The sequence below is a fragment of the Mesoplodon mirus genome, assembly GCF_964341445.2.
Source record: "Mesoplodon mirus genome assembly, chromosome: 7".
In the NCBI taxonomy this organism is placed as follows: domain Eukaryota; kingdom Metazoa; phylum Chordata; class Mammalia; order Artiodactyla; family Ziphiidae; genus Mesoplodon; species Mesoplodon mirus.
Window position 1 is genome coordinate 97,274,157 of NC_138983.1, and position 27,638 is coordinate 97,301,794.

Consider the following 27,638-nt stretch of genomic DNA (forward strand, 5'->3'; position numbering starts at 1 on the left):
CCTTACTGGTGATCTGCGATCTGAATGCCACCTAGCGAGAAAGCTGATGGACGACTTCATCAATGAGCTGTAGGACTATGGGCAACCCTTGTCTGCTCTGGGCCCGTTTCTCCCCCTGCAGAATATCACATTTGACTCCATTACCATTCCCTGCAGGGTGTTCTGTGAAAGCTGACCCTGGAAGATGCTCTGTGGGGAAAAAGAGTTTTGTGGCCAAATGGGTTTGGGAAATGTGACGTCATACAGCAACTGTTTGGAGATTCATAATGTGCACAAACATTTGAGACATTTTCTGGAATTCTCTGCACCCAGATGTCCATGTGGCTCACTCTTCACTTTTCTGCAATGTGATTTCCTTCGAGACTTTTCCTGATCACCCAGATCTGTGATCCCTTCTCATCTGTCCTTTACCCTGCCTCATTTGTCTTCACAGCACTTCTCATTTTCTGACATTGCATCATATTTTTATTTATTGGTTTATTTTATGTCCCCCCTCCACCCAAGATGTGCCCTCTGTGTCAGCAGGGACTTGATCCATTTGTTTGCAGATTATCCCTAGCATGTGACCCATAGTAGGTGCTCAATAAAAATGTGTTGAATGAATAGACTGTTTAACTTGGAGATTCCCAAATGGAGCTCATCAGGGACGTTGTCCCATTAAAATCCTGGGAAATGTGCATGGGGACTCACCAGGAAGAGGGTGGCTAAACTCCTGATGGCCGTGGTTCCTAGTACCAGCCACTTAGTTCTGAGTACACAGACAACTCGGCGTTAGACTGAAAACAAACAAAACGGACGTCATGAGAGTTGCCATCACGTGCCTTGAGGAACCAAGCCTTGTGCAAGGCTGACCCCAGGGCTGCCTCAACTGGTCTTACCTAGGTGGCCCTGCTGCCGTTTTCCTGAGATGGCTTTATGTGAAGATTCCTTGCAAACTATTGGTGGCGCCTGGTGAATTTTCCCAAAACATGGTTTCAGAAATGAGTGTGAGGCTCACACTTGGAGAAGTGCTTGAATCTTCAAGTTCTCCATCAGGAGACTGTGGTCTAGTCACAGCCACCACGTGGCAACTCCCCCCCGCACCCCCGCCTCCACTCTGTGTCAGGTGTAGCTTAGGCACTTTGCCTGTGGTTTCCTCAGGGGCTCAAAATTAGGAAACTCCAGGGCTTCCCTGGTGGCGCAGTGGTTGGAGTCCACCTGCGGATGCAGGGGACGCGGGTTCGTGCCCCGGTCCGGGAGGATCCCACATGCCACGGAGCAGCGGGGCCCATGAGCCATGGCTGCTGGACCTGCACATCTGGAGCCTGTGCTCTACAACGGGAGAGACCACAACAGTGAGAGGCCCGCGTACCACAAAAAAAAAAAAAAAAAAAAAAAAAATTAGGAAACTCCATTTTGGTGGTGTAGAGAGGAAGGCTCAGAGGGATCCCATTATTTGCTCACGATCATCCTTCTAGGAAGCAGCAGTGCTTGGATTAAAACAAAGTCCTCCCCAGTTGAAAGCCCATCTCTCGCCCTCTGCGCTTGCATACAGAACAGGGGCTGTCCTTTTGTACCTCCACACTTAAATACTCAGCACAATTTGTCCTAGGAGCTAAATGGGCCTGGCCAGGGCCCTTAAGGCAACAAATGAGACCAGTAATCCTCAGAAGGGCTCTTCGTGTACTGCCCATTTATGGCCTGTGGTTTGATTGATCCATCCATTTCCAGGGATAAAGCTGTGTCCCATTTTCAGTTTTGCTCCACAGTTGTGGGTTTAGTTTAGATTTCCCATCTCACACGTGTTCATCCAGAGCCAAGGCGTCTCAGAACATTGGGCATCAAGCAACAGAAACCCACTGCAACTCGTTTAAGCATAAGATAGGACTTTATTGAAAGTAGCCTGGGGCATCCTATAGGACAGTGAGTGAGGCCAGGCTAAGGAGAGCCCAGAACTGCCTCTTTCTCTGAAGGACTGTTTTCTCCGTGAACCTCTGCTTCGTGAGTCTCCTCTTGCAGAGCAGCTTTCTCTGTGCACGTGGCTCCCTGGTGGCTTTCAAGTTGATTAGATCCAGTGCAAGTAGCCAGTCCACAATGACCATGGTCATGGTCACCCAAGGCCACGGGACCCACTTTGGGAAACACTGTTCAAGCAAGGACCCTTCCCATGGAGAGCGGGGCTTCATGCTTTGTCCCCAGAACCCAGAACAGTACCCTGGCACATATCTGTGGAGCTCCATACTTATCTGTGGGTGGAAGCAGCTGACTTAGCTGCACACACACACCAGGCAGCGCTCTGCACTGCAGTCACAGTTGTGCTCCAACACGATCTTGATCTCAATCATCTGCCTGTGGCTCCCCTTTTCAGAACTGTAACTGGTCTGAGAAAAGTGAAAATCAAAATTGAGACCAGGTGGAGTATCCACTGTGGGCCCAGCACTGCCTGATATGATGCAAAGGCAGGGCGCGCCTTCAAGGACATGGACTACATTTAGGATCCGACCTTAAAAGGGGAATTTATTGGGAGGACACAGCATTTCTTGTGGAACCCAGGGGCAGAAGTACAGCTGGGCTTTCCAAGGCATCAGGACCAAAGACCAGAAAGTCATCAGGACACAGCTATGTCTGAGGTCTCATCCTCATGTCGGCCTCTTTCAGCAATCAGCTTCTCTCTGTGCCGCAGTATGTCCCCTGCTTCACTCACCTGTGGCCCCTTAATCCCTGGTACCACATTGCCCAACCCAGGACCTGGGAGAGATGAGCCTAGCCCAGCCCAGCTTCTGATTGGTTCTCCTGGGTCAGGTGAACACATACCTATCAGCTGTGACTTGAGAGGGTGGAGGTCACATGGCACCAATATGGCTGCTGAGATTCCTCCTTTTGGGTGGCGGGGGAGTGCTGGGGGGAATTTTCTTTGCTCTTTCATAGCCCTGGGGCCAGTTAGGGCCCAAGAACAGGTGAGGTGGGTGGCTTTTGATTTTTCTCCCCTGTCTCTGCCTTTCTTATATTTAGTCTAAGAACAAAAACACGGCGGAGAGGAAAGGAAGGGCCAGGGTCTTTCTTCTGGTTTTTACCTTTTTAGCTTTTTCTGTAGTGAAAAGATAGAGAGCTCTGAGAAGTCTGAACCAGTGAACAAGCAGGACGAGTGTGCCTTCGGGAATTTTGAGGTGAAAGTGACCTCCTGCTTTTCGTTTAATTTACTCTTGCAGATAACTTCCTTGTCTTCCTAGGCACTATTCAGGGCTCCAGCCTATTGCTACCATTCCCAGCTAACATTCTCCCTGCCTTCCTTTTAGACGGAGGTGCATCCATGCTCCATATTTTACGTACTAAACATCCATGAGCTATTCTCTGAACAACGTGAATAATTTTCTACTTGATTGTTTCCACACATACAAAACAACTAAGGTCCTTTGTGCAATTCCCACAGCACTCCTGCCGTATAGGAAGAGTCCAGAAGTGTTCAGATCAAAGTGGGGGGCTGGTCTCTAATGAGTTGAAGATTGAGCCCCGTGTTGGTTTGCTAAACACAGTGATGAATTCCCACAAGCTTAGTGGCCTAAAACAACAAACGTATTCTCTCATGGGTCTGGGGGCTGGAAGCGCCAAATCAGCATCAGCTGGGCTGCAATCAAGGTTTTTCAGAAGGACCAAACTCCCTTGGATGTTCTAGGGAGGAGTCCATCCCTTGCCTCTTCCAGCTCTGGTGGCTGCTGGCATCCCTTTTTTCTTTTTCTTTTTTTTTCTCGCTATGTAGGATTCCCATCTAGGGAAATACAATAATTTATATGTGCATTTTCCTGTTGATGGACATTTAAATTGTTTCCAATTTTCAATATGATTTCTTTTAAAAAAATTTTTATATACTTTTTCAAGGTTACTTTACATTTACAGTTATTACAAAATATTGGCTATATTCCCTGTGTTGTACAATACATCCCTGAGCCTATCGTACACCCAGAAATTTACATCTCTCACCTCCCCACCCTGTATTGTACCCTCCTCCCCCTCCGCGCTGGCAACCATTAGTTTGTTCTCTATATCTGTGACTCTCCTTCTTTTTTGGTATATTCGGTAGTTTGTTGTATTTTTTACATTCCATATATAGGTGATATCCTACAGTATTTGTTTTTCTTTGACTTATTTCACTTACCACAATGCCCTCCAAGTCCACCCATGTTGCTGCAAATGGCAAAATTTCATTATTTTTTAAGGCTGAGTAGTATTCCATTGGTTATATGTACCACATCTTCTTTATCCATTCATCTCTTTAAAATTTTTTTTTTTTGCGGTATGTGGGCCTCTCACTGTTGTGGCCTCCCCCGTTGCAGAGCACAGGCTCCAGATGCACAGGCTCAACGGCCATGGCTCACGGGCCCAGCCTCACCGCAGCATGTGGGATCTTCCTGGACCGGGGCACAAACCCATGTCCCCTGCATCAGCAGGCGGACTCTCAACCACTGCGCCACCAGGGAAGCCCTTATCCATTCATCTCTTGATGACACTTAGGTTGCTTCCATATCTTGGTAATTGTAAATAATGATGCTCTGAACATTGGGGTGCATGTATCTTTTCAAATGCATGTTTTTGAAAACACGTGTTTTTGTTTTTTTCGGATTTATACCAAGGAGTTGAGTTTCGAGGTCATATGGTAGTTCTATTTTTAGTTTTCTGAGAACCCTCCATACTCTTTTCCACAGTGGCTGTGCCAGTTTACATTCCTACCAACACTGTACCAGGGTTCCATTTTCTCTAAAAATTGTAAATTTTCTTCCTAGGGGTAATTGAGATGGTAGTTCAATAATAACATAAGATCAGGTGAAGTCTAAAGAAATTTTAGAAAACCTGGATAAAGTAAGAAAACATCTGTTCGCTGGCATCTGAATGTTAGAGAGACACCAAGACATGTGGGCCAAGTTCTGGAGAGAAGGGAAACACAGACGCAAGCTTGACATTGGGTGCAGCTTTTCTCCTTGGGGCATTTGCGGATTCAAATCTAACAGCCTAGGAGCTGAAAAGCCAAGGAGTTCAAAAGACTCTAACCACAGAAGCTGCTGGCATCCCTTGACTTGTAGGTGCAGCACTCTAGTCCTGCCTCTGTGGTCACTGCCTCCGCCTCTTCTTTGTATATAATCTCCTCCTGTCTCTCACTTATAAGTACACTTACAGATGGCACTTAGGGCGAGGATAGTCTCAACTCAAAATCCTTATATCTGCAAAACTTTACCTTGTAAGGTAATATTCTCAGGTCCCAGGGATTAGAGCCTGAGATCTCTGGGGCCACCAGTCAGCCCACTGTAAGCCCTAAACGTCTTCTCTCCTGAGGAGGGTCTAGGCTGGGCAGAAACCCCGACAGACATCTACCACAGGCCAGATTGAGAGCCCTTTTAGAAGGTCATTTCTCAGCTCATTTGGAACCTTGCTATTGCCCTTTTTTTTTTTCTTTTCTTTTCGGTACGTGGGTCTCTCACTGTTGCGGCCTCTACCGCTGCGGAGCACAGGCTCTGGACGCACAGGCTCAGCAGCCATGGCTCACGGGCCCAGCCGCTCGGTGGCATGTGGGATCCTCCCGGACTGGAGCACGAACCCGTGTCCCCTGCACTGGCAGGCAGACTCTCAACCACTGCGCCACCAAGGAAGCCCTGCCTTTTCTTTTTTCCTCCTGTTTGTCCTCAACAGGGGGAAGCATTAAGAGTAAATGAGGGGCTTCCCTGGTGGTGCAGTGGTTAAGAATCCGCCTGCCAATGCAGGGGACACAGGCTCGAGCCCTGGTCCAGGAAGATCCCACATGCCGCGGAGCAACTAAGCCCGTGCCCCACAACTACTGAGCCTGCGTTCTTGAGCCTGCGAGCCACAACTACTGAAGGCTCCATGCCTAGAGCCTGTGCTCCGCAACAAGAGAAGGCCATGGAATGAGAAGCCCGCACAACACAACAAAGAGTAACCCCTGCTCGCCACATCTAGAGAAAGCCCGGGTGCAGCAACGAAGACCCAATGCAGCCATAACTTTAAAAAAAATAATAATAAAAAAATAAATGCATTAGCAGATTTTGTGTTTCCTCTCATCGTTAGTGTATTGCTTTCATTCCTAAGACCCTAAAAAATTAGAAACCACTCCACTTACCAGGAACACACTTTGCAACACGGATCCGGGGAAAGCTGTTTTCTTCCGTAGACACTTCATGACCCCGGTTTCCACAACAACAGGCACTGCTGGCTCTGCCAAGTTGCTGGAGAAGGGCACCTTATCTGCAAAGTCACGAATCCAAATGGGCCCCCATTGGCAAGGGTGGAAGGAAGTTGTTTGGCTTAGCTTCTTGGGGGATCAGAAGGTTGGGAGTTCTGGTGGGGGGACTGCAGGTACCCTGCTGTCCCTTGGTACAACGTCAGGGGAAAGAAAGGTCGCTGGTAGCTTCTCAGAGCTACCAGTTGGGGCTGTGCAGAGCGTCTTAGTAAATGCCATTTTGGTTGCAAATAACAGAAACTCAAACCCGCTGAAGCAAAAAAGGGGACATCTACGGGGAAGAAAAGATGGCTCCTGACTGTCCAGACTCCTCCGCTTTGCTTGCCCTTTGATTCTCTAACCTTCCTCATTTCCTTTCAGTAAACTCCTTTTCTGTTTAAGTTAGGCACAGGAGATTTCTGTTGGTTGCAACCAGAGAATCTTGAGTGATACAAAAAGTCCTAGTGGAACCCAAGGGCAGGCATTGGAATGGGCCTTTCCAAGGAAAGAAACCAGGAACCAGAAAGTCATCAGGAATCAGGGCAACTTTCTGCATCAGTTGGAATGCCGTCAGCTTTTTTTTTTTTTCCTTCATGGAGCTCATAATCCATTCATTTATTCAATAAACAATTATTGAGTATCTATCCTGTGCCAGGCACCCTGGTCGGTCTTAGAGTTCCATACAGGTATAAAATATGCCAAGACCCCTGCCCTCAAGTAGCTCACATTCTAGTGAAGATAAGACATGTGAGCACATAGAGTATATTCACAACACAGAATAAGAAGAGCTATGCCATGGACACATATACACCAGCAAACATCAAATAGATAGCTAGTGGGAAGCAGCCGCACAGCACAGGGAGATCAGCTCGGCACCCCGCGACCACCTAGAGGGGTGGGACAGGGAGGGTGGGAGGGAGGGAGACGCAAGAGAGAAGAGACATGGGAACACATGCACATGCATAACTGATTCACCCTGCCACAAAGCAGAAACCGACACACCATTGTAGAGCAACTACACTCCAACAAAGATGCAAAAAAAAAAAAAAAAAAAAACAAGAGCTATGCCAGAGGGATGAAGCATGACTGTCTTCATAGACCTAGAAAGCACAGATGCAATTATCCTGGTAGAGAGGGCCTGGGCAGAGAATCGCAGGTAGGTGAACCTGTGTGCACAGAGAACATGGTGTGTATGAGAAGCTGCAAGTTTGCAACATCCGTGGAGCAAAAGAGTTCTTGCAAAAGTAGTGGGAGACATGGCTGAAGAAATTGGTTGAGGATGAAGCATAAAAAACCCACTGAAGTGTGATCTTTTTTTCCTGAGGAGGCATGGGGGAGCCCTGGAAGATTGTTAAGCTGTTTGAGGACATGGTCAATTCTCTGGGTTTCAGAAAAGTCCCTCTGGAGTCTGGGATGTGGTGAAAGCTGGGCTGGACCTTTCACCAGCGGGCATGCTCAGTCGCTCAGGAAGTTTTCGCTCTGCCTTGGGAAATTTTTCACGCCGCTCTGGCAGTGGAGCTCGCCCCGCCCACGGCTTCTCCTCACTGGATTGGTTGAACTCAGGGAGGCTACCAGGAGGCCCAGTTGACCTCCCAACTCCACACCCCCGCCCCCGCCCGTTAACGCTCTGGGCGCGCGCTGCCTTCAGCTTTAAATAACAGAAACCTGGATGTGGGTAGATGGTAAAAATTTGAAGCCCCTCCCAAATGAACTCTAGCCATGTGGCTTGCTTTGTCTGATGAGATGTTGGCAAACACATGGCAGGTGGAGACTTGAAAAGTGTGCTTTGGGGCTTTCTCTCTCCTGTTGCTCTTGGAAACCTGTACCCACCACACGTGGCCTGGTCTGGCCTGCTGGGTGATGAGGGACCACACCAGGCAGAATCAGACGTCCCAGCTGAGGCCCTTCTAGACCAGGGTTTCTCATTCTCGGTACTATTGACATATTGGATCAAATAAGTCTTGGTTGTGGGCAGCTGTTCTGTGCACTGCAGGATGTTTAGCAGCATCCCTGGCCTCTACCCCGTGATGATAGTATCACCCCCACCCCAGTTTAACAACCAAAGTGTGTCCAGACATTGCCCAATACCCCCTGGGTGGCAAAATGCCCCGAGTTGAGAACCACTGTCCTAACCCAGCTTGCCTGGCAATGACCAGGCAGGCATGTACACGAAGCCACCCTAAACTAGCCCCAGCCAAACCAACCAGACCAGTACAAGTGGCCAGCTTGACGCCTGGAATCATGAGAACTAATACTCGCCATTTTAAGTCACTAACTTTTGAGTGGTTTGCTCCACAGCACAAACAGGTACATCTGACCACAGTGGCTTAAACTGATAGGATTGATTTATTTCTACAACAGGATGTACAGAGGTAAGCAGTTCAGGTACACTGCAGAGCACAGTGATGCCACTAGGCTCCCACCCAGGCTTTTCATGTCTTTCCACTCCATTGTCCTTTGAGGTGGGCTTTGGTCTCTTGCTTGTTACCTGGTGATCCCCAACATGGCTTCTCCAGCTCCTAGGAGAGGAGCTCCAGGAGAGGAAAAGGAGACAAGGCAAAGGGACAAAGAGAAAAACTTTCTCCTAGCAAAGCCTTGCCTTTAGTTCCAGAAGGGAAGCCCTGCCCAGGGCCTTCACCTGCATGTCACTGGCCAGAACTGAACAACACAGCCAGGTCTAGCTGCAAGGGAGGCTGGGAAATGAGGGCATTTCACGTGCTGCTTATACAGTAGAGGGAGGCAATGACTAAGGGGCTTGTAGTGTCTGCTACACTGTCTCTCTGGGGGTCGTCTTGGTGTCTTCTTCTTTTTTTTTTTTTTTGCCACACAGTGTGGCTTATGGGATCCTAGCTCCCTGATCAGGGATTGAGTCCGGGCCCTTGGCAGTGAAAGCGCAGGGTGGACGGCCAGGGAATTCCCTGGGGCTTGGTTTCTTGTCTCTACCTGTTGCTTATCTATCCTGGCCATCTCTTTCTAAGACTGGCTTTGTTTCTCCAAACACAGTGGGAGAAATGGCCACCCCAGCTGGGAACTGCATCAAGACTTTCAGCTCCGGGCCATTAATGACCTGTGTGGTAACTCCGTGTCCCACTTCCAAATATCAAGGGCACAGGTGCTGATTGGCCCAGCTTGGGTTAGAAGAGAAACCTGATTGGTCTGGCTTGGGTAGACTATCTACTGATCAGCCAGTCAGGTGTGGCCAAGAGAGCAGCAGTATGTAGGGTAAACCTGGTTGGGGAATGTGCATTCTCAGAGAAAGGGGTGTGTGGCTGAGGAGACACCTAAAGAACCATCTAGTTCAAGGAGTGAAGAAAGGACATTGCCATTGTGGGTTGCAATGTTGATACGATAAAGATTAACACGTCCTTTGAAAGACCTCAAATACAGTGGAGTCACATAGGCATTACATTTAACTTATGCAAATTCAAATATTTGTATTCAACCAAAGTATTTTTTTTCCCACACAATTTGGCTTCCAAACATGAGCCAGCTACTTAACTACTGCCTGACCAAGTGATCTTTTCTGGTGCTGGAGATTGCTGTTTTGGATTTTGGGGATATGGTACAGTATAAGTAATATGTTCTTTATGGAAAACTACTGGGATTTTCAAGATTATTTTTAAGGTCAGGTGATGCTCACCCTTCTCACTGTGTAAGAAGTACCTTTAGTGGAAGATCATGCAAATCATTTTTCCCATTTCCTTCTAGTTTTAATCAGTATAAAGAATGCATTTGGTTTTAAAATATCAAAATACTTTTATTGTGCCTTTTTAAAAATAAAAAATAAATGATATTCATGGCTTCTGGCTCTTCCTCCTGTTTTGTTTGGTGGTCTCTGGCCGTACAAGAAAGGCAGGGAGAGAACAGATGGCTGGAGAGAAGGCAAAAATGAGGGTCTCTTCAAACACCACGGGAAAGGGGTGTGTCCACCTGGGCAGTGTGTGTTCTTTGATGACTGGGTACTTGGTCTGTCCTGATGGCCTGGGACTTGACCTACTGGGCTGTCTTGGTGCGGCAGAATGGGCAGCGTGAGATGGAGTTAGAAACCTGGGTTCCAGACCCAATTCTTGAATTTACTAGCTGTGTGACTTTAGACGGGCCATTTAACCTCTCTGGCCTCAGCTTCCTCATTTGTAAAATGGGGAACATAATGCTATTTACCTCCCAGGGCTTGAGAGAGGATTAGACGAGAAGTGTTTTGAACACCGCAGAGCGCCCTATAAACATGACTCACTGTTATGGAAGCGATAAAACTGGTTGCTGTTCACACTTATTATAATAAATTCAGATATAAATGCACTATACCATGGCCCCAACAGCCCTGAGGTTACCATTCTGTCCTGTGGCCCCAGTACACGCCCTGGGTTTTCTCAACTGCGGGCTTCTCAGAGCTCCTTGGAGGTGTGACATTTGGGTTTGTCACTACCCAAACACATAATTGCATCTACCAGGCCTAGGTGTCTGAATTTCAAACTTATTCTTCATACGCCTGCGTATGTTTACATTCATAATATCTGTGAAAAGGACCCCTCTCCTCACACACTCCAAAATACAGTATTGTGCAAAATACCAGTCTAGGAAGCAACACACTAGGGTAGCAACCTTTAATGTCCTAACAAAGCATCTTAGTAGTTTGACGCAGAAGAGTTACACTGACTCACGGAGGATCACGCGAGGCCCAGCGGGACGACGTTTCTAGTTCCTTCCACCAGGTTTAGAAAACAGAAGGCTCTGGCTGGATTTGCTGGACATTTCTCTCTTCAGCATCTCCCTTCCTTGGTCCATCTTTGGGGTGCCTTTTCTGGCTCCAACCTACAACAAGCAAGAGCAACAAACGCCCAAACTCTATAATTGTAGGGAGACCCCCAAATATTTCTCAAATGGCATTTTTTTTTACTCAAAATAAAATCTTTGTTGTAAAAAATATTTATATACACACATAGACGTGAGCAAAACGAAGGAAAAATGATCCACCATTATCACACTACCCACAGGTAACCTTATTCACATTTTGGTGTACACTCTTCCAGATACACAGATAACGTTTTCTTCTGACATTGCATCTTTTTTTGAACCAGGAGTTTCTGATTATAGGCAATTTCATTGGGATGGACTTTCTCTCGAAAAGCTGTTACTGAACTGAATGCCTTATGTCTCTGATGTCTTAGGAGGGTAAAATGCAGCATACTCTAGGGGGTCTGTCTAACCCTTTTCTGAGCACTACTCCTGGATCCAGGCAGCCATGTGTGTGACTCTGTCCCTGGTCATAGCTGATCGGGCACTTGGCACGGGCTGGGCTTTTAAGATGGTCACTCCCAGGATTTGGGGTTATGGGCTCTAAGATGCTACTTGCTTCCTGGGCTGGTCCTTTGAACTGGGGGACCATGAGGTCATTCCTTCCTGTCACATGACTGGAGAGAGCAGAGATCAGGGGAGCCACACAGAGACACAGAGAGGAGATACGGCCTGTGTGTGCGTGTGCGCATGCTTGTGTGTGTGTAAAAGAGATGATGCCTGAGATCTGATGGCTTACCAGTTCTATTTCGAGGCCAGGCTCTCTTTCAGCTCCCAGTTTTTATGAGGCACTCAACCCTATATCCTTAAAAAAGCCCCCTCCCCCTCCCTTTTTTTTTTTGCGGTACACGGGCCTCTCAGTGTTGTGGCCTCTCCCGTTGCAGAGCACAGGCTCCGGACGCGCAGGCTCAGCGGCCATGGCTCACGGGCCCAGCCGCTCCGTGGCATGTGGGATCTTCCCAGACCACGGCATGAACCCGTGTCCCCTGCATCGGCAGGCAGACTGTCAACCACTGCGCCACCAGGGAAGCCCCAGGTGGTTCTTATCGGCCAACTTGGGGAAAACCTTCTTCTCAGACTTTGTGGCTGAAAATGTAGTCTGCAGAGCTGTGCTATCGGTACCAGCTGGGAGCTGTTCAGAAACGCAGAATCCCAGGCTCCCCCAACCCGAGACCTGCTGAGTCACAATCTGCATTTCAACATCCCCATATGATCTGTGGACAGCTTTGAGTTGAGATGCGCCACTGTAAACTATCCTCTAATTGGCTGGTTTCGGGAAAAGTAAGTAGCCGTTTTGGCCATGTGATTCCCCTGATATGCATGAAGAGAAAGCAAAAGACTGAAATACTATTGGTTGGTCTTGCACTCACTGAGACACAAACCAGGACCCGCAGTAACGACTGGGATTTGTATCAATAAAATCAGCTGCGGTATATAAACAAAGTACCATTTCTAGACATTTCAATAACCTTGCCTCTTCAAGTTGATCTTCAAGTTGATCTCTGAGTTTTAGGATTCAAGCTTCATGTTAATTCCTCCTACATCATTCACCCTCTTTAATTAATTCACCTCCCAACAAGGAGTTGCTGAGATCCCTCCATCTAAGTACATGCCCTCTGTTTCTCATAGGAAAGCCCATTTCATCAGTTTCCAGTAGTAAAGAGAAGGACGGGGACCACCTTACCGATTTCTCTGCCATTAGCCGCTTGACTCTGGCTTTCAGCTTCTCCTCTTGCTGTAGCCTTTCCTCGGTCAGCTTCCCCTTCTCTGCCAGATGCTGCCGTAACTCTTCTTGCAGCAAATACTGCTGAGTTTCCCGAGAACTGTTGATCTTCATCTGAAATGAGGGGAAGGGGAACTGCAGCTGATGGGGGACAGGACTAATGCAGGAGTCATTTCCACTACCTTTGGGGGCGGGACAAAGGTTCACGAAACTTTCTTCAAAACACAGAAAAATGATGCTTAGCTTAGTAACTAATAGCGAAGTAGTAGAGCATCGTGGTTAAGAGCTCAGACTCTAGATCTAGATAGAATCTCAGCTCTAGTTCTTTCTAGACACTTCTTCGTATAGAAAATAAGCGGGTGAACTAAGGCAGGCCGTCTTCCTCCTCTTTCATCCCTGCCGGCCGCTTGGGTGCGGGATTCCGTGGAGAGCACGGGCCCGTGAAGGGGCTCTGCAGCACGCCTACCTGACCTACTGCCCTTTCCAAATTGGCTTTAATGAGGTTTGCTCTGTTCCTCATTTCTTTCAGCTGAAGCAATTTCCTTCTGGAATCCTCCCGAAGCTTCCCTTCCACCTGAAAGGATGATCAAAGCGTGGGCTTGCTGTTAATGTGATCATCATGCCCTCTGGGGAAACTCTTCTGGGGGGGCTAATGGCAGTGGGGGAGCCCCTGAGGGGTAAGGACAGCTGCAGCCCAGCAGCAGGGGTCACAGGCATGCACAGGGTGGAGGCAAACTCACAGGGAGTTGCCCCCTACGGGAAAGGGCCGAGCTCTGCACCCGGGGCTCAACTATGTTCTACTGCACACACCCATCCCAGCTCGGTCCCTAACAAGCCGTACGACACTCGGAAAGTTATTTCACTGCTCCATGACTCAGTGTCCTCATCCGTCAAATGGGGATGATGATACTAGTATCACTGCATAGAGTCATTGTGGGGATTCGATGTTTGGAATAGTGCTTAAGGGCTCTGTGAGAGTGTTAAGTACTGTTGTAACCTATGAAAGGTGGACGGGAATGTCCGCCGTACAGTCTCGTTCTAATAACTCGTGATGGGTACTTGGAAATGTTATGATTGGGTTTATTATCATAACTGTTTGTCATCACCACTTTGAGCACACTCACTGGTGGTAACATCTCTGGAGGCTTGCTAAAGCAATGTCTATTAAGAATAGCAGCCTGCAAACGAAGGCATTTAAAGTGGAGAAGCTTGCCTACTTTTCCCCCCTTGCTTAGGTAACAGTCAACGCACGGTAAGCTTGGGAGTGCTCCACGCTACCCTTGGCTGGCCAGTGTAGGCCTCGCAGCTGCTCAATTCTTGGATGCACCTGCTGAGCCCTGGGCCCTGGCACTAACAGGAAATGAGGCAAACTCTCGTAAATAAATGGAACGTTTTTGTGCTGAAACAAATTCACAGGCTGTTTTTTTAGGGATCTGAAGAGGGGGATCACAGGGATGTAATAAAAGACCCAGAAAAGCCCTTAAGAGCTTTCTTCTGAGTAGTGTGGTCCAGTGGAAGAGCCTCTACCCAGCTCCGTTACCTTGGAAAAGTCATCTAAGCTCTCTGGGCCTTAGTTTTCTCCCAGGTCTAAACATGCTCTGACTTCTATGTCAGCAGCCTTTTTCATGTGCTGCAAAAGCCAAGTCCAGCCTTGGACTCTGCCCCTGTCTGTGTTCTGCATGAACAGCCCCCGTTCCCGTCCCCAAGCCTCAGAGTCACCCTCAGCGTCCGCCCTGCTCCCTCTCTCACACTCGGGGGTCTCACGCCTGTCCACCAACCCCTCTCACATGCAAGCTGGACTGTGACAACTGGCCTCCTCGCCTCGAGTTTAGTTTCTTCCAGTGCAATCTTAACGGTACTGTGAGAGTTACCCAGCTGTAAGGCAGCTCTGTCCAACAGAACTTTCTGCAACGGTACAGGTACTCTGAGCGAGGCTGTGTTGTCTAGTACGGCAGCCACCAGCCACATCTGGGGATCGAGCACTCGAAATGTGGCTGGTGTGACGGAGGAACTGAACTAAAAATTTTAGTTAATTTTCATTAATTTCAGTGTAAACAGTAGCATGTGGCTGTTTGCTACGCCAGGGTCACTGAAGTCAGACGAACCTGGAGTCAGACAAAACCGACTGTGCAACTGGGCTACTTTACTAGTAACTAGTAGCCTTGACTTTCTCATCTGTAAAATGGAGAGGATGATTTCTAGATCACAGCGCTGTTGTGAAGATGAAGAGCTGACATGTTCAAGGGAACGCCTAGTACGTGAGAAATTGTAACTATCATTTTCACCCTGATTACTGTCCACGAATGTCATTGCATCAATCACTTGTTCAGAAGCCTTAGGAGCTCCCCACTGCCTGTGTGGTACAGAGCCCAAGCGCCTGAAGTAAGGCAAAACACCAAACCAGGGATTCAAGAAGCCCGTACGAACTCTGAACGATGTAAATAAAACTGAATCCACCCCTAGATAAACCATAATAAAACTGCTGGAAATCAAGGGAAAAGACAATCTTAAAAGCAACTGGAGAAAAAGACAGATTATGCAAAGGTACAACAGTTAGGCTTACAGATGACTTCTAAATAGGAATAATAGGAGCCACAAGACAATAGTGACATATCTAATGCTGTATCTAATGTGCTGAAAGAAAAGAATTGCCATTGTAGAATTCAATACGCAGTCAAATGTGTTTTAAGAATGAAGGTTAAATATACATCTCCAGACAGACACACAGGCACATTTGAGAATTTGTCATCAGCAGAGCCACAATGAGGGAAAACATTAAAGGGTATTCTTCAGACACAAGAAAAATGAACCCAGGTGGGTGATCAGAGATGCAGAAAAGATAAGCAACAGTAAGGGTAATGTGTGGATATGATACTGACTATAGAAAAACACTAATAATGTCTTGTGGGGTATTAACTATCAAGAGGAGTTTAGAAAATGACAGCAATGGCTTATAAATCTGGAGGGGGTAAGTGAAGTTAAGGTGTTTGAAACTCCTTGCACTGTCAAGGAGAAGGGCATAATTATCAACTACTATTGCCTCTTGGTAAGTTAAGAATGCAGGGCTTCCCTAGTGGCGCAGTGGTTGAGAGTCCGCCTGCCGATGCAGGGGACATGGGTTCGTGTTCTGGTCCGGGAGGATCCCACATGCCGCGGAGCGGCTGGGCCCGTGAGCCATGGCCGCTGAGCCTGTGCATCTGGAGCCTGTGCTCCACAACGGGAGAGGCCACAACACTGAGAGGCCCACGTACCACAAAAAAAAAAAAAAAAAAAAAAAAAGAATGCACATTATAGTCTTCAGGATGACTACTAAGAAAATAGTAGAAGAGTGAAAAACTTAATTAATGTGTGATTTTGGTGAGTCAAGGATGAATGCTATTGTCTTACTATGACTAAAAGAATAGTAAAAAAGTGAAATATTTCCAAGCTAATAGAGGGGGAAAGTGGAATAAGAGAAAACCATCCACTCAGAAGGAGGCAAGAAAGGAGAGAAAAAGGAACATACCACAGATGGTACATCTGGTATTGAGCAAGAAGATAGATTTAAACCCCAGTACACGAGTAATTACATAATATAAATGGACTAAAAGTCAAAATTGTCAAACTGGATTTTGTAAAAATGATACGCTATTTGAAGGCATATGTCTAAACCTTAAGACAAAAATTGACAGAGAACATATGAAAAAGATATGGTATGAAAACTCTAACCAAGAGAAAGCCAGTGATGAAGCTAAATGACAAAGGAGACGTTAAGGGAGAAACACTACTAGAGATGAAAAGGGACATTTCATGATGATCTAAAGTTTTGCTCTACAGGAAGTATTAGGATTCTAAACTTATATGCACCTAGTAACACAGCCTCAAAATATATAAAGCAAAAATCGTTCATATTAAAAGAAGAAACACACAAATGACAAACATGTTGAGATTTTTAAAAACATTCTCAATGATGGAACAAAAAGAAAAAAAAATCAATATGAGAATTTAAGTTGGAACAACATCATTGGCAAACTTGGTTTAATGGATCAATTCTTTCTTAGATAATTTCACAATTAAGATCTGAAGGCAGTCTAGGGTTGTGGTTACACACAGGAGCTTTGGAGTCAGGCAGACCTGGATTCAAGTTCTGCCACAACTACTTTATGCAAGTGAACTTGGATAACTTCCTTCACCTCTGTGAGCCTCAGTTTTCCCGACTGTAAAGTGGGGTTAATACCAGTATAGACCGCATGGGGTCATTGTGAGGATGAACAGAGATGATGCAGGTGGAGTGCTGGCCCCAGAGTGGTTCCCAGGCCGACCTGTCCCTGCCATACCTTGCTCTTTTCCCGCAGCGTCATAGAGATCAGGCTCTGCTCGGTACTGCTCCTTTTCAGCTCCACCCTGAGCTTCCTCATTTCTTTTTCCATGTCATGGATTTGCTGAAAGAGTTCCAACAACAGGGAAGTCAACTTCACAACTCATTTCATCCGGTTCATTAAGGCAGAAACCTAGTCTGGGATTCGCTTCATTCCTTCCCTTGGGGGACAATTCCACATCTTTGAGGCAAAGTAGACTTTCTTTCAACGGATGCAATGAAAGGGCTGGGTGAGGGAAAATTTGAGTTTCTTTTGAAGATCAGCATGGATCCTGGATTAAACAGTACAAGATACCTATCCACTCATTAGAGTCTCTTTCCTTGGGGCACATTTTTGAGTTCAATCTAAATAAGGGCTGTTTGGAAGACACAATGGGCACAGTTTGGAAGAAAAGAACAATGACATTTTTCTTTTTTCTCATTTGAGGCAGAGAAGTGTGCTCCTGACAGAGAGAAGAACACACGTCTCCTGCCCCCGTCCCAGGCACCGTCCTTCCCAACGGATGGAAAACGTATGCCTGGTGATGTGCACGAGGGTTCGGGCCGGTACAGGGGGTGAACATTAACATTGAGTGGTCATCTTTTCATTGTATTCATTTTTATGTTCACCTTCCATACAAGGCCAGTGATACATTTGCTTTTTATTTTGGTTTTATGAATTGTTGTAAAATTGAATGTATTTAAGCAAAAATACTTCAAGAAGAGTTGTGTTAATAGCAGTGCTCAGGGCTGTGATAAAACTTGTGACAGTGGATCATGAAAGTCTGGGCATCACAAGTCCAGGGGTAGGGACCACAGTGAATTTCCAGCAGCATATGGTGGCCACCTCCCGTCCCTTTCCCCAGGGGAAACCTGATGAGGGGCCTTGAGCCAACTGCCCAGAAAATCTGGGGAGAGTGTGTTTTCCATGGTCTTTTCACCCATCTCTTTGAGGCCAGCAAATCAAAGAATTAGGAGACTAAATTAACAGACAAACACCCAGAAAGCCCCAGAGCTTGCGCTAGCTAATGGGCCAAGGAACCACTCCAAAACCCTCAAGGCCACAATCTAGGCTTTCAGTGGACACCGAGGGGTCAGGAGGTTCAACGCACGGTTTTGCAGAGTTTTAACTCTTTCTCTTGGGCTTCCCACTTCTCCTTCTGGGCATCTTCCTTCTGTAACTCTTCTTTCAGCACTGAGCACTGTGGAGAAAAAGGACAAGGCCACGGGGGCTTGGCTGGGGGTCCCAAGTACCTGTGTTCACGCCCAGGAGTGTTTCCTGCTGTATAACCCAATCACACCTCTGAATTCTGAGAGGCGAGACCATTTGTGTGATGGGAGCACGGGATCCTGCAGTTGTTCCCAGTTCATGCCTCTCATGAGTTCTGAGGAACAGAGCGTCTAAATTCCTCTTCAAAAGCCAGCAAACTTCACTGCAGGGGAAATCCAGCTTTGTAGACTCTGGGTACTTAGGGTGCAGGAATTGGGATGTTTTCACGCTGTGACTGGTGAGGGTGGAGGGGGCCGAGGCAGTGAGCTGGGGTCCATCTTAGGGCTTTTGTGCACGTTGCATCTCAAAGACACAACTGCCCCGACTGGTGTGGAGGGGTAAAAGGAGCTGTCTTGCCCAAGGGTGGCTTGGCAACAGGCATTAACGGCATAAGGATGGATGTGCCTTCTTTTGACCCAGCAATTCCCACTTTAGGAATGTACCTTAAGGACAATGACTGGAGAAATAAGTAAATCTGTAGTTTCAAGGATGCTCTTCACAGAATTGTCAGTAACAGTGGAAGAAAAAAAAAAAAAGAGGAAACAACCCAAGTGTTGTTTAGAACAGCAGACCACTTATAACACTGGGTACATCCAGGAGAAAGTATGTAGCTTTTAAGACGAATGATAAGAGCGTTGATTTATTAGAATGGAAAAATAATAAGTATTTAAAAATTTAAAAAATGTGCATAGTATAAATTAACTATAAAATGATTGATTGATTGATTTCTAGGCAATATATAGAAACAAGACTGGAAAAACAGACATGAACATATTAACACTGATTTCTCAAGGTAGCATTTCCTCTCCTCTCTTTTTATTTTTTCTTCTCAATGTCATCTACTTATTTTTCTAAAATTAACACACATGATGTATGTCATTAAAAAAAAGGCATCTCAAATGTTCACAAGAGCAGTACCCTTGGTGGTAATGAACCCTTGTGCTATTGGCCAGCACAGTCTAGAGGAGAAGGGACCTCATTCCAAGGTCAACGAGGAAGGGGAAACGGGGACATAAATCATCCAAATGCATTTCAGGAGGTAGAAGAGCCAAGCAGGTGCTGTCTTTGCAGATTCCTTCTACTTAGCACCAGCTCTGCATCCCCTTCCCGTCCCCAACACACACACACACACACACACACACACACACACACACACACACACACCCCACATTAAACAGCTATAGCACATGCCTGGGAAGACACTCTGCTTGGGAGAAACGAATGCAGAGGGCTTGGCCAGGCAGCTGACCTCGGGCAGAGGCAGAAGAGCACAACTAAAACCAGCCTCCCACTTCTCGGAAAACGATTTTGTCATCCCCATTTCACAGATGGGGAAATGGAGGCCAAATAAGTTACAATAAAAGAAAGCTCTGGGATGGGACCCTGGTCTGTCTGATCCCAAAGCTCATGCAGTGCCTTTCACCAGCTCCAAACTGGGTATGGTACTACGTTCCAGGTATTACTTACTGTGCCTTTTCCTTGGAACCTCAAGATCTGTTCTCACCCCACCCCCATGCAGACCTAGCTATCGGGTAGCCTCTGGGAATCTCTGAGTTGCCACCTGAGATGAAAGCTTTGAGGTTTTACCTTGACTCACAGAAACAGGCACATCATGCAAATACTGAGAAATCTTATCCTATAGGGGCAGGATTCTAAAGTTAGCATTGAAGGCAAGATTTGCAAAGGGTCAAAGTTACATGTAAAAAGCTCTTTGCTTGCCTACCACGTCCATCTTCCATAGAGACATTCCACACACTAGAGTCTAAGGAAGAAATGAGCGTCTGCGTGTTTGCATCTGGATCTTCAGACGTTCTGCTGTGAAGACAGTTATGAGAACCAGCGGTGCTGGGACCACGATGCAGCCGTGTGGTCATCCGTGCTCACAGGGAGATCGTATTCTGTTTAATGTTAAACTTTGTACTGGCAGTATATGCTCATAGGTGGGTTTGTTGCTGGGATTAAACAAACTCATTTATAATAGGGCTTAGAAAATGTTTGCTGGATTTGAAAATCTATTATGCTTCTTCTGAGCCACATACACGCTGTCCTTTGAAAGGCTTCAGAGAAGTTGGCCACCTGCCCAGCAGCTACCCTCCCTGTGTCCTTGGGCACTGGCCTCATCTCACCACCGTGTGTCATGTGACTCCACTGTGTCTGCTTTTCGCAGCTACAATTTGCTGATGACCCGACACTCACGCTGGAGCTGAGGGCTTCGAGCTGGTGATCCTTTTCTTTGTTCTCACTTTTCAGTTGATTCACCTCCTGTTGTAGTTGTTGAACTTGACCATCCTTTACTAACACGTCTCTTTGCAAAGATGACACCATCTCTGTAAAAGAACCAAACAAACCAAAACAAAAGACTCATGGAGGTCAAAGAGGCAGGAAGGATTATTGGCAACACCGTGGCTGTCAGCCAACGTTCGGACAAGACCTTCCAAGCCTGGGCCACCACCGGTGCCCGCTTACAACTGGGGAGGCTTTTTCCAAGGGTCCCAGAGCAGGAATGGGAATGAGAGCAAAGTCCACGGAACAGGGTTTGAGGCTTCAGTGAGAATGAGGGGCAGTCAGCACCAGCGAGAGGAGAAACCTTTGGGGGCCCCTTGTGGGCACACGCCAGGCAAAGCTGGGAGGAGAGGCCACACCATGGGCCTGGGAAACAGAGGCCCAGCACACGGAAGGTCCAGGAATTCTTCTCCAGAGGCCAGGAGACGGGCGTGTGCCAGAGGGCACTGCTGGACGCTATTGATGGGGTGGCTGTTTTCACAGTCCTCTGAGTTTGGACCCCTCTCTACCACTTATTAGCTTGGTGGTCTTGGACAAGCTATTTCACCTCCCACTGTCTGTCCCACACAGAGTTATTGTAAGGGTCAAATGAGACGGTATGTCCCAAGAACACAAAGTGGCTAAATTATGTTTGTTCCATGGCGCCTATGATTTTTCTCGGCAACCAGCTTCCAAAATGGCCCCAATGATCCCTGCCGCCTAGAATTCATGCCCTGTGTAGCCCCTCCCACCCTGAATAGGGCTGCCATGGGTAACCAATATGATACTGTGGAAATGACGGACTGTTTCCTCTCAGGCTTGGTCATAAAAGACACTGTGGCCAACTCATTGCTCCCTCTTGAATCACTCACTCTGGGGGAAGCCAACTGCTGTGTTGTCAGGACACTCAAGCAGCCCTAGAGAGAAGCATGTGTGCTCAGGGACTAAGGCCTCCAGCCAATAGACACATGAGCAGCCATTTTGAAGGGGGATCCTCCGGCTCCCCCCGAGGCTTTAGATGACATGACTGATGCCCCAGCCGACATCTTGCCTGCAACTCACGAGAACTAAGTCACCCCCCGCTCAAATTCCTGAACTACAGAAACTGGGGGAGATAATAAATATTGGTTGGGGGTTTATCCATTACATTTTGGGGTAACTTGTTATGCAGCAATAGATAACTACTCCATTACTGTAGCATCATTTTTTTTAACATCTTTATTGGAGTATAATTGCTTTACAATGGTGTGTTAGTTTCTGCTTTATAACCAAGTGAATCAGTTATGCATATACATATCTCCCCATATCTCTTCCCTCTTGCATTGTAGTATCATTTTGAATAAAAGTGGGAAGAAGGGTGCATAAATGCAGTGGTATTGGGTTATCTCCTACGGTTCTTTTCTTGAAAGAACATCAGGCCCAGTTTTAGTGGTAGGTTTCAATCAAGAATGTCTATGAAATAAAGCACAAAATGCTCCAGAATTTCATTTTAAAAATGAGCTTTGCCTCCAGGACACAGTTCAGTTACTTGGAAATCCCTCTGGGGCTTGCCACACTTTGAGTGGGTCCAGCCCATCTCAAGCGTTATCCCAACCCAGGTCTGTCCGACTCCCTGATCGGAGAAGGTGGGATCTGAGACAGGCTTGATGCTTGGATGAGGTTTCACTGGCCGACATACGGGAGGAAGGTGAGGACCAGCGAGTTCATCCTTCCATTCCTGGTGCCCAGAACAGCACCTAGCCTGGGGGAGGTGCTCAGAAAATATCTGAGGACATCCCAAGTGAGGGAGGAGAATAAGCAGAGACCTGGGGGCAGCAGGGGGTGGGGCTGGGTGTGATTAAGTTGCAGAGTGAGGCAGAAGAGAAGCACAGACTCATACAGAGATGGGGATTCACGTGCGACTCAATGCTATGCCTGGCTTCTACAGCTGTGGGCATGTTTCCTGCCACGCGCTGGCTGCTTTCAGAGTGATGTGCCCCTCCGAGGCTCACTGCCTCCTCCCTGTCACCTGCTTCTCTCCCTCCCCTCGTCTGTGAGTGGTCCCATCCTCTTCAGGTCTCTAGGCATGTCAGTTTCTGCTTAAAAACCTCCACTGGATTCCCAACACCCTTGGAATAAAAACCCAGACCCCCCGACCCTGCCCAGCCCCACAATCCCCTGTTCACTCCATGCAGCCTCTCTTGCCCTTGGCTTGTCCCTTCCCACCTGAAACAGGTCCACTCTAAAAGAAGGACATAGCGGTGGAGGATACAATATGAACTGGTTAGAATCGGCTAGGTCCAAGGGGGCATAAGATTCGACTTCCAGGGGAACTGGAGCCCCATTACAGGCTCATTGTAACACATGAGCGAAATGACACACGCACCAGCACCAGGACAGTTCCGAGGCTGACCATAAAGGTCAAAAAGAGGGTGGGGGGGCTTCCCTGGTGGCGCGGTGGTTGAGAGTCCGCCTGCCGATGCAGGGGACACGGGCTCGTGCCCCGGTCCGGGAAGATCCCACATGCCGCGGAGCGGCTGGGCCTGTGAACCATGGCCGCTGAGCCTGCGCGTCTGGAGCCTGTGCTCCGCAACGGGAGAGGACACAACAGTGAGAGGCCCGCGTACAGAAAAAAAAAAAAAAAAAAAAAGTGGGTGTTGGCCCAATTCCTGGAAATCCCCGCCCCTTCCCCAAAATATTAGAGTTGTCCCAATCCTCCCACTCATTAGCCTATAAAATTACCCAGCCCATAAAAACTAACTGCCCCATATTTGGGGGCCTCTAGCCTTCTGAAATGGCCCACACTCTGTGGAGTGTGTTTCTCTCTAAAGAAATCCACTTCTTACTTTGTCTCTCACTGAATGCTTTCTGCGATGAGACATAAAGAACCTGAGTGAGCTTTATTAAGTCCCGAGACCAGATGCGTGATCTCGATTAAAAGATAGTGGGTTCTGACTGGGTTCGAGTCCTAGCCCACGGGTTCAAGTCCCACCTGAGTTCCATGGTTGCACACCCACTAAGCTGGTCCCCCTTGGCCTCCCCCCTTGAAGCGCTGGCCACCACGACACACAGTTTATTTTCTCCACAGCACCACTGCTCTCTGAAGTGGGCTTGTTTATTCATCCGTTTACTTTTATTGTCTGTCACCCCCTCCCGAATCTGTGAGTACAGGAATCTGACTGTCTTGCTTGGCTCTCCCTCCCCGGAGCCTGGAACGGGGCCTGACACCTAGTAGGAGCTCAAGAAACATGTGGAAGCAATGAAGGAATCCAGGGAATCAAAGCTCAGCTACAGCTGTGCGTTGGCTGCCCCTCTCCCAACCCAAGCCCTTTATCAGGCAACCACCTCTGATAAAATTAGAAAATGGTTTCCCTTAGGCCCAAGTGCACTCGGCTGAAATGGGTGAGACCATGGGTGCCTTAAAGGAGTGACCCCATTTTGTCCACGCTCTAGTTTGCACTCAGGCTGCTTTGTGGAACCACCCAAGCCACAAGGCGACCTGTGTTCTCCCTGGTGGGGCCAGTGCTCAGGAGACCTTGTAGCCAAGAGATACCATTCTCTCAAATATTTACCAGGCCCTGCCCTCGGAACTGGGTGGCAAGAAACCTCCACTGAGGGAGAACTCTAATGCACCGACACGGGTGATCCCTGAGGCTGCACCCAGGTCACGGGCACAGGTGTGCTGGTTGACTGGTGATGTCTGCAGGGGGAGGGCAGAAGCTCTGGGGCCTGAATGCAGAAGGGCCTCACCTGACGTGATGGCGGCCTCCCTCCTTAAGTTCTCGGCCTCGTGCTTCAGGGAGGTGATTTCTAAGTTTCTCTCAGACAGGGTCTGGCACAGCACCTGGTTGTAGCCTTGCTGTAGGGCACTGATCTGTGGAAAGAGGCAACACACAGTCAGAGGGGGCCAGCCAGGCCTGCAGGACACGCCGGTACTTCTCCAACATTGGGCAGAGTCGGGTTGATCTTGGATCGGGGTGTTGGGGAAACCAAGGTTTTCAGTTGTCACTAGTGGAAGGGGCAGGAGGGGCCTGTTCCTTCAGTGACCACCATGTCATCGGTCCTCAAGACACGAACCTTATCTTTGTGGCCACCCAGGGGCTCGGGTGCTGCTGTCTTCCTATGACCTGTGGGTTTTCAGCCATAAATAGACCAGCTGTTGGTTCCAGATCATCCAGCACTGACTGGATGCACAGCAAAGTTCAAGAGCCGGGAGCAGGTTATGAAATGAATTCCCTCTAATGAGAATAGAGGGTAGTTTATACCTCACAGAACACTCCAGAGTTTACAGAGCCCGTTCACACATGCTACACTGATACTCGTCACAGCGTTGCTGAAGGCTGACGTTCCCATTAATGTGCCCATTTTGCAAGGGAGCCAGGTTGAGACTCAGAGAGGCGAGGCCCCCTGCTCGGGATCACGCGGCTGGTCAGACGTGGAGTCTGATTCAAACCCAGTCTTTAGTTGCCTGGTTCCTCCTTCCCAGGTGGCTCTAGGAATGAGCGTGAGAAGCTGGAGGCTGTAAAGCATGGCATGGACTCGGGAGCCGGACTGTGGCCTTCAAGTCCTGCCTCTGCCAGTTAACGGGCTTTGTGAACACAAGGAGGACACCATATTCTCTTTCCTTTTGTTCAGTCTGTACGCGGGGTGATGGTAGTCCCAACCTAATAGGATTGTTAGCAGTATTTTAATAAGTTAACATGTGTACAGGTGCTCAGATCATGCCTGGCACACGGCACAGGGGGATGAGCTGTGACGGTCCTCTCCTCTGACTACCCACGGGGTGTTTTTTAGTTTTGTTTTGGGGTTTTTGTGTGGTTTTTTTGCGGTATGCGGGCCTCTCACAGTTGTGGCCTCTCCCATTGCAGAGCACAGGCTTCGGACGGGCAGGCTCAGTGGCCATGGCTCACGGGCAGAGCCGCTCTGCGGCATGTGGGATCTTCCCGGACCGGGGCCCGAACCCGTGTCCCCTGCATCGGCAGGCGGACTGTCAACCACTGCGCCACCAGGGAAGCCCCTATCCATTCATCTCTTGATGACACTTAGGTTGCTTCCATATCTTGGTAATTGCAAATAATGATGCTCTGAACATTGGGGTGCATGTATCTTTTCAAATGCATGTTTTTGAAAACACGTGTTTTTGTTTTTTTCGGATTTATGCCAAGGAGTTGAGTTTCGAGGTCATATGGTAGTTCTATTTTTAGTTTTCTGAGAACCCTCCATACTCTTTTCCACAGTGGCTGTGCCAGTTTACATTCCTACCAACACTGTACCAGGGTTCCATTTTCTCTAAAAATTGTAAATTTTCTTCCTAGGGGTAATTGAGATGGTAGTTCAATAATAACATAAGATCAGGTGAAGTCTAAAGAAATTTTAGAAAACCTGGATAAAGTAAGAAAACATCTGTTCGCTGGCATCTGAATGTTAGAGAGACACCAAGACATGTGGGCCAAGTTCTGGAGAGAAGGGAAACACAGACGCAAGCTTGACATTGGGTGCAGCTTTTCTCCTTGGGGCATTTGCGGATTCAAATCTAACAGCCTAGGAGCTGAAAAGCCAAGGAGTTCAAAAGACTCTAACCACAGAAGCTGCTGGCATCCCTTGACTTGTAGGTGCAGCACTCTAGTCCTGCCTCTGTGGTCACTGCCTCCGCCTCTTCTTTGTATATAATCTCCTCCTGTCTCTCACTTATAAGTACACTTACAGATGGCACTTAGGGCGAGGATAGTCTCAACTCAAAATCCTTATATCTGCAAAACTTTACCTTGTAAGGTAACATTCTCAGGTCCCAGGGATTAGAGCCTGAGATCTTTGGGGCCACCAGTCAGCCCACTGTAAGCCCTAAACGTCTTCTCTCCTGAGGAGGGTCTAGGCTGGGCAGAAACCCCGACAGACATCTACCAGAGGCCAGATTGAGAGCCCTTTTAGAAGGTCATTTCTCAGCTCATTTGGAACCTTGCTATTGCCTTTTTTTCTTCTTTTCTTTTCGGTACGTGGGTCTCACTGTTGCGGCCTCTACTGCTGAGGAGCACAGGCTCTGGACGCACAGGCTCAGCAGCCATGGCTCACGGGCCCAGCCGCTCGGTGGCATGTGGGATCCTCCCGGACCGGAGCACGAACCCGTGTCCCCTGCACTGGCAGGCAGACTCTCAACCACTGCGCCACCAAGGAAGCCCTGCCCTTTCTTTCTTCCTCCTGTTTGTCCTCAACAGGGGGAAGCATTAAGAGTAAATGAGGGGCTTCCCTGGTGGTGCAGTGGTTAAGAATCCGCCTGCCAATGCAGGGGACACAGGCTCGAGCCCTGGTCCAGGAAGATCCCACATGCCGCGGAGCAACTAAGCCCGTGCCCCACAACTACTGAGCCTGCGTTCTTGAGCCTGCGAGCCACAACTACATTAGATATCCTTGACTTATTACACTCTATGCCCATTACTATTTTCACCACCTCCCTCGTAATGCTTGAACCTTGGCTATGACCCATTGTCACCTCTGGACAAATAGTTTCTGCTCTATTTTCTGTCTTCTGTCCTTCTGGGCCACTTCTATCTACCATCATTACCCAAAGAACTGACTTTACAGATTCTATATGCCAGTGTGTAAGACTTGCAGTGTTTCAAGAAGTATCTCAACTTCATGATGGTGATTTGGGGTCATTACTAAAGCACTCGGGATCATACATATTCTTTTAAGGTAGTTTTACAGGACAACACACATTGGTATTTTTCTCCTATTAACAGAGTAGGAAATTGTGGGTTGATGTGCAGTTATTTCGATTAAGAAAGCAAGATATGAACACTGCTTCTTTGCTGGGGTACTTGGCACTGCTCTTTCTCGTGCTGGGACATAGTTTGCGCCTTTACAGCCTTGCATCTAGGCGTACTGATCAGACTAATGTTTGGCTTTATTGGATACGTTGACCAGTCTGATTGATATTCTGGTACATACAGGGTACTTGGTCATGGTTGCTCACCTCTGAACCTCAGCTTCATCACCTGCAAAGTTCAACTAATAGCATATCCGCTTTGTGGGGTTTTTAGGGATTTGGCGAGCGTCATAGTGCCTGGTACATGCT

General features: G+C 47.8%; 2 protein-coding genes and 1 pseudogene across 3 annotated transcripts in view; all 3 read right to left on the bottom strand.

Moving 5' to 3' along the window:
• Nucleotides 1-27,638, bottom strand: part of LOC309808894 (centrosomal protein of 78 kDa-like) — a 981,446-nt pseudogene that overhangs the window by 782,866 nt on the left and 170,942 nt on the right. The gene's annotated exons all lie outside the window — the stretch shown is intronic.
• LOC309807680 (interferon regulatory factor 6-like) overlaps nt 1-27,638 on the bottom strand; it is a 445,413-nt gene that overhangs the window by 389,740 nt on the left and 28,035 nt on the right. The window lies entirely within an intron of this gene.
• On the bottom strand, nt 729-27,526 carry LOC309808080 (forkhead-associated domain-containing protein 1-like; the record flags this gene model as incomplete). The annotated part of the gene is made up of 7 exons (XM_082628087.1): nt 729-776; nt 2,265-2,360; nt 17,036-17,140; nt 18,168-18,257; nt 20,522-20,652; nt 24,317-24,440; nt 27,512-27,526. 7 exons carry the CDS (start codon nt 27,524-27,526, stop codon nt 729-731), a joined length of 609 nt encoding a protein of 202 aa, XP_082484213.1.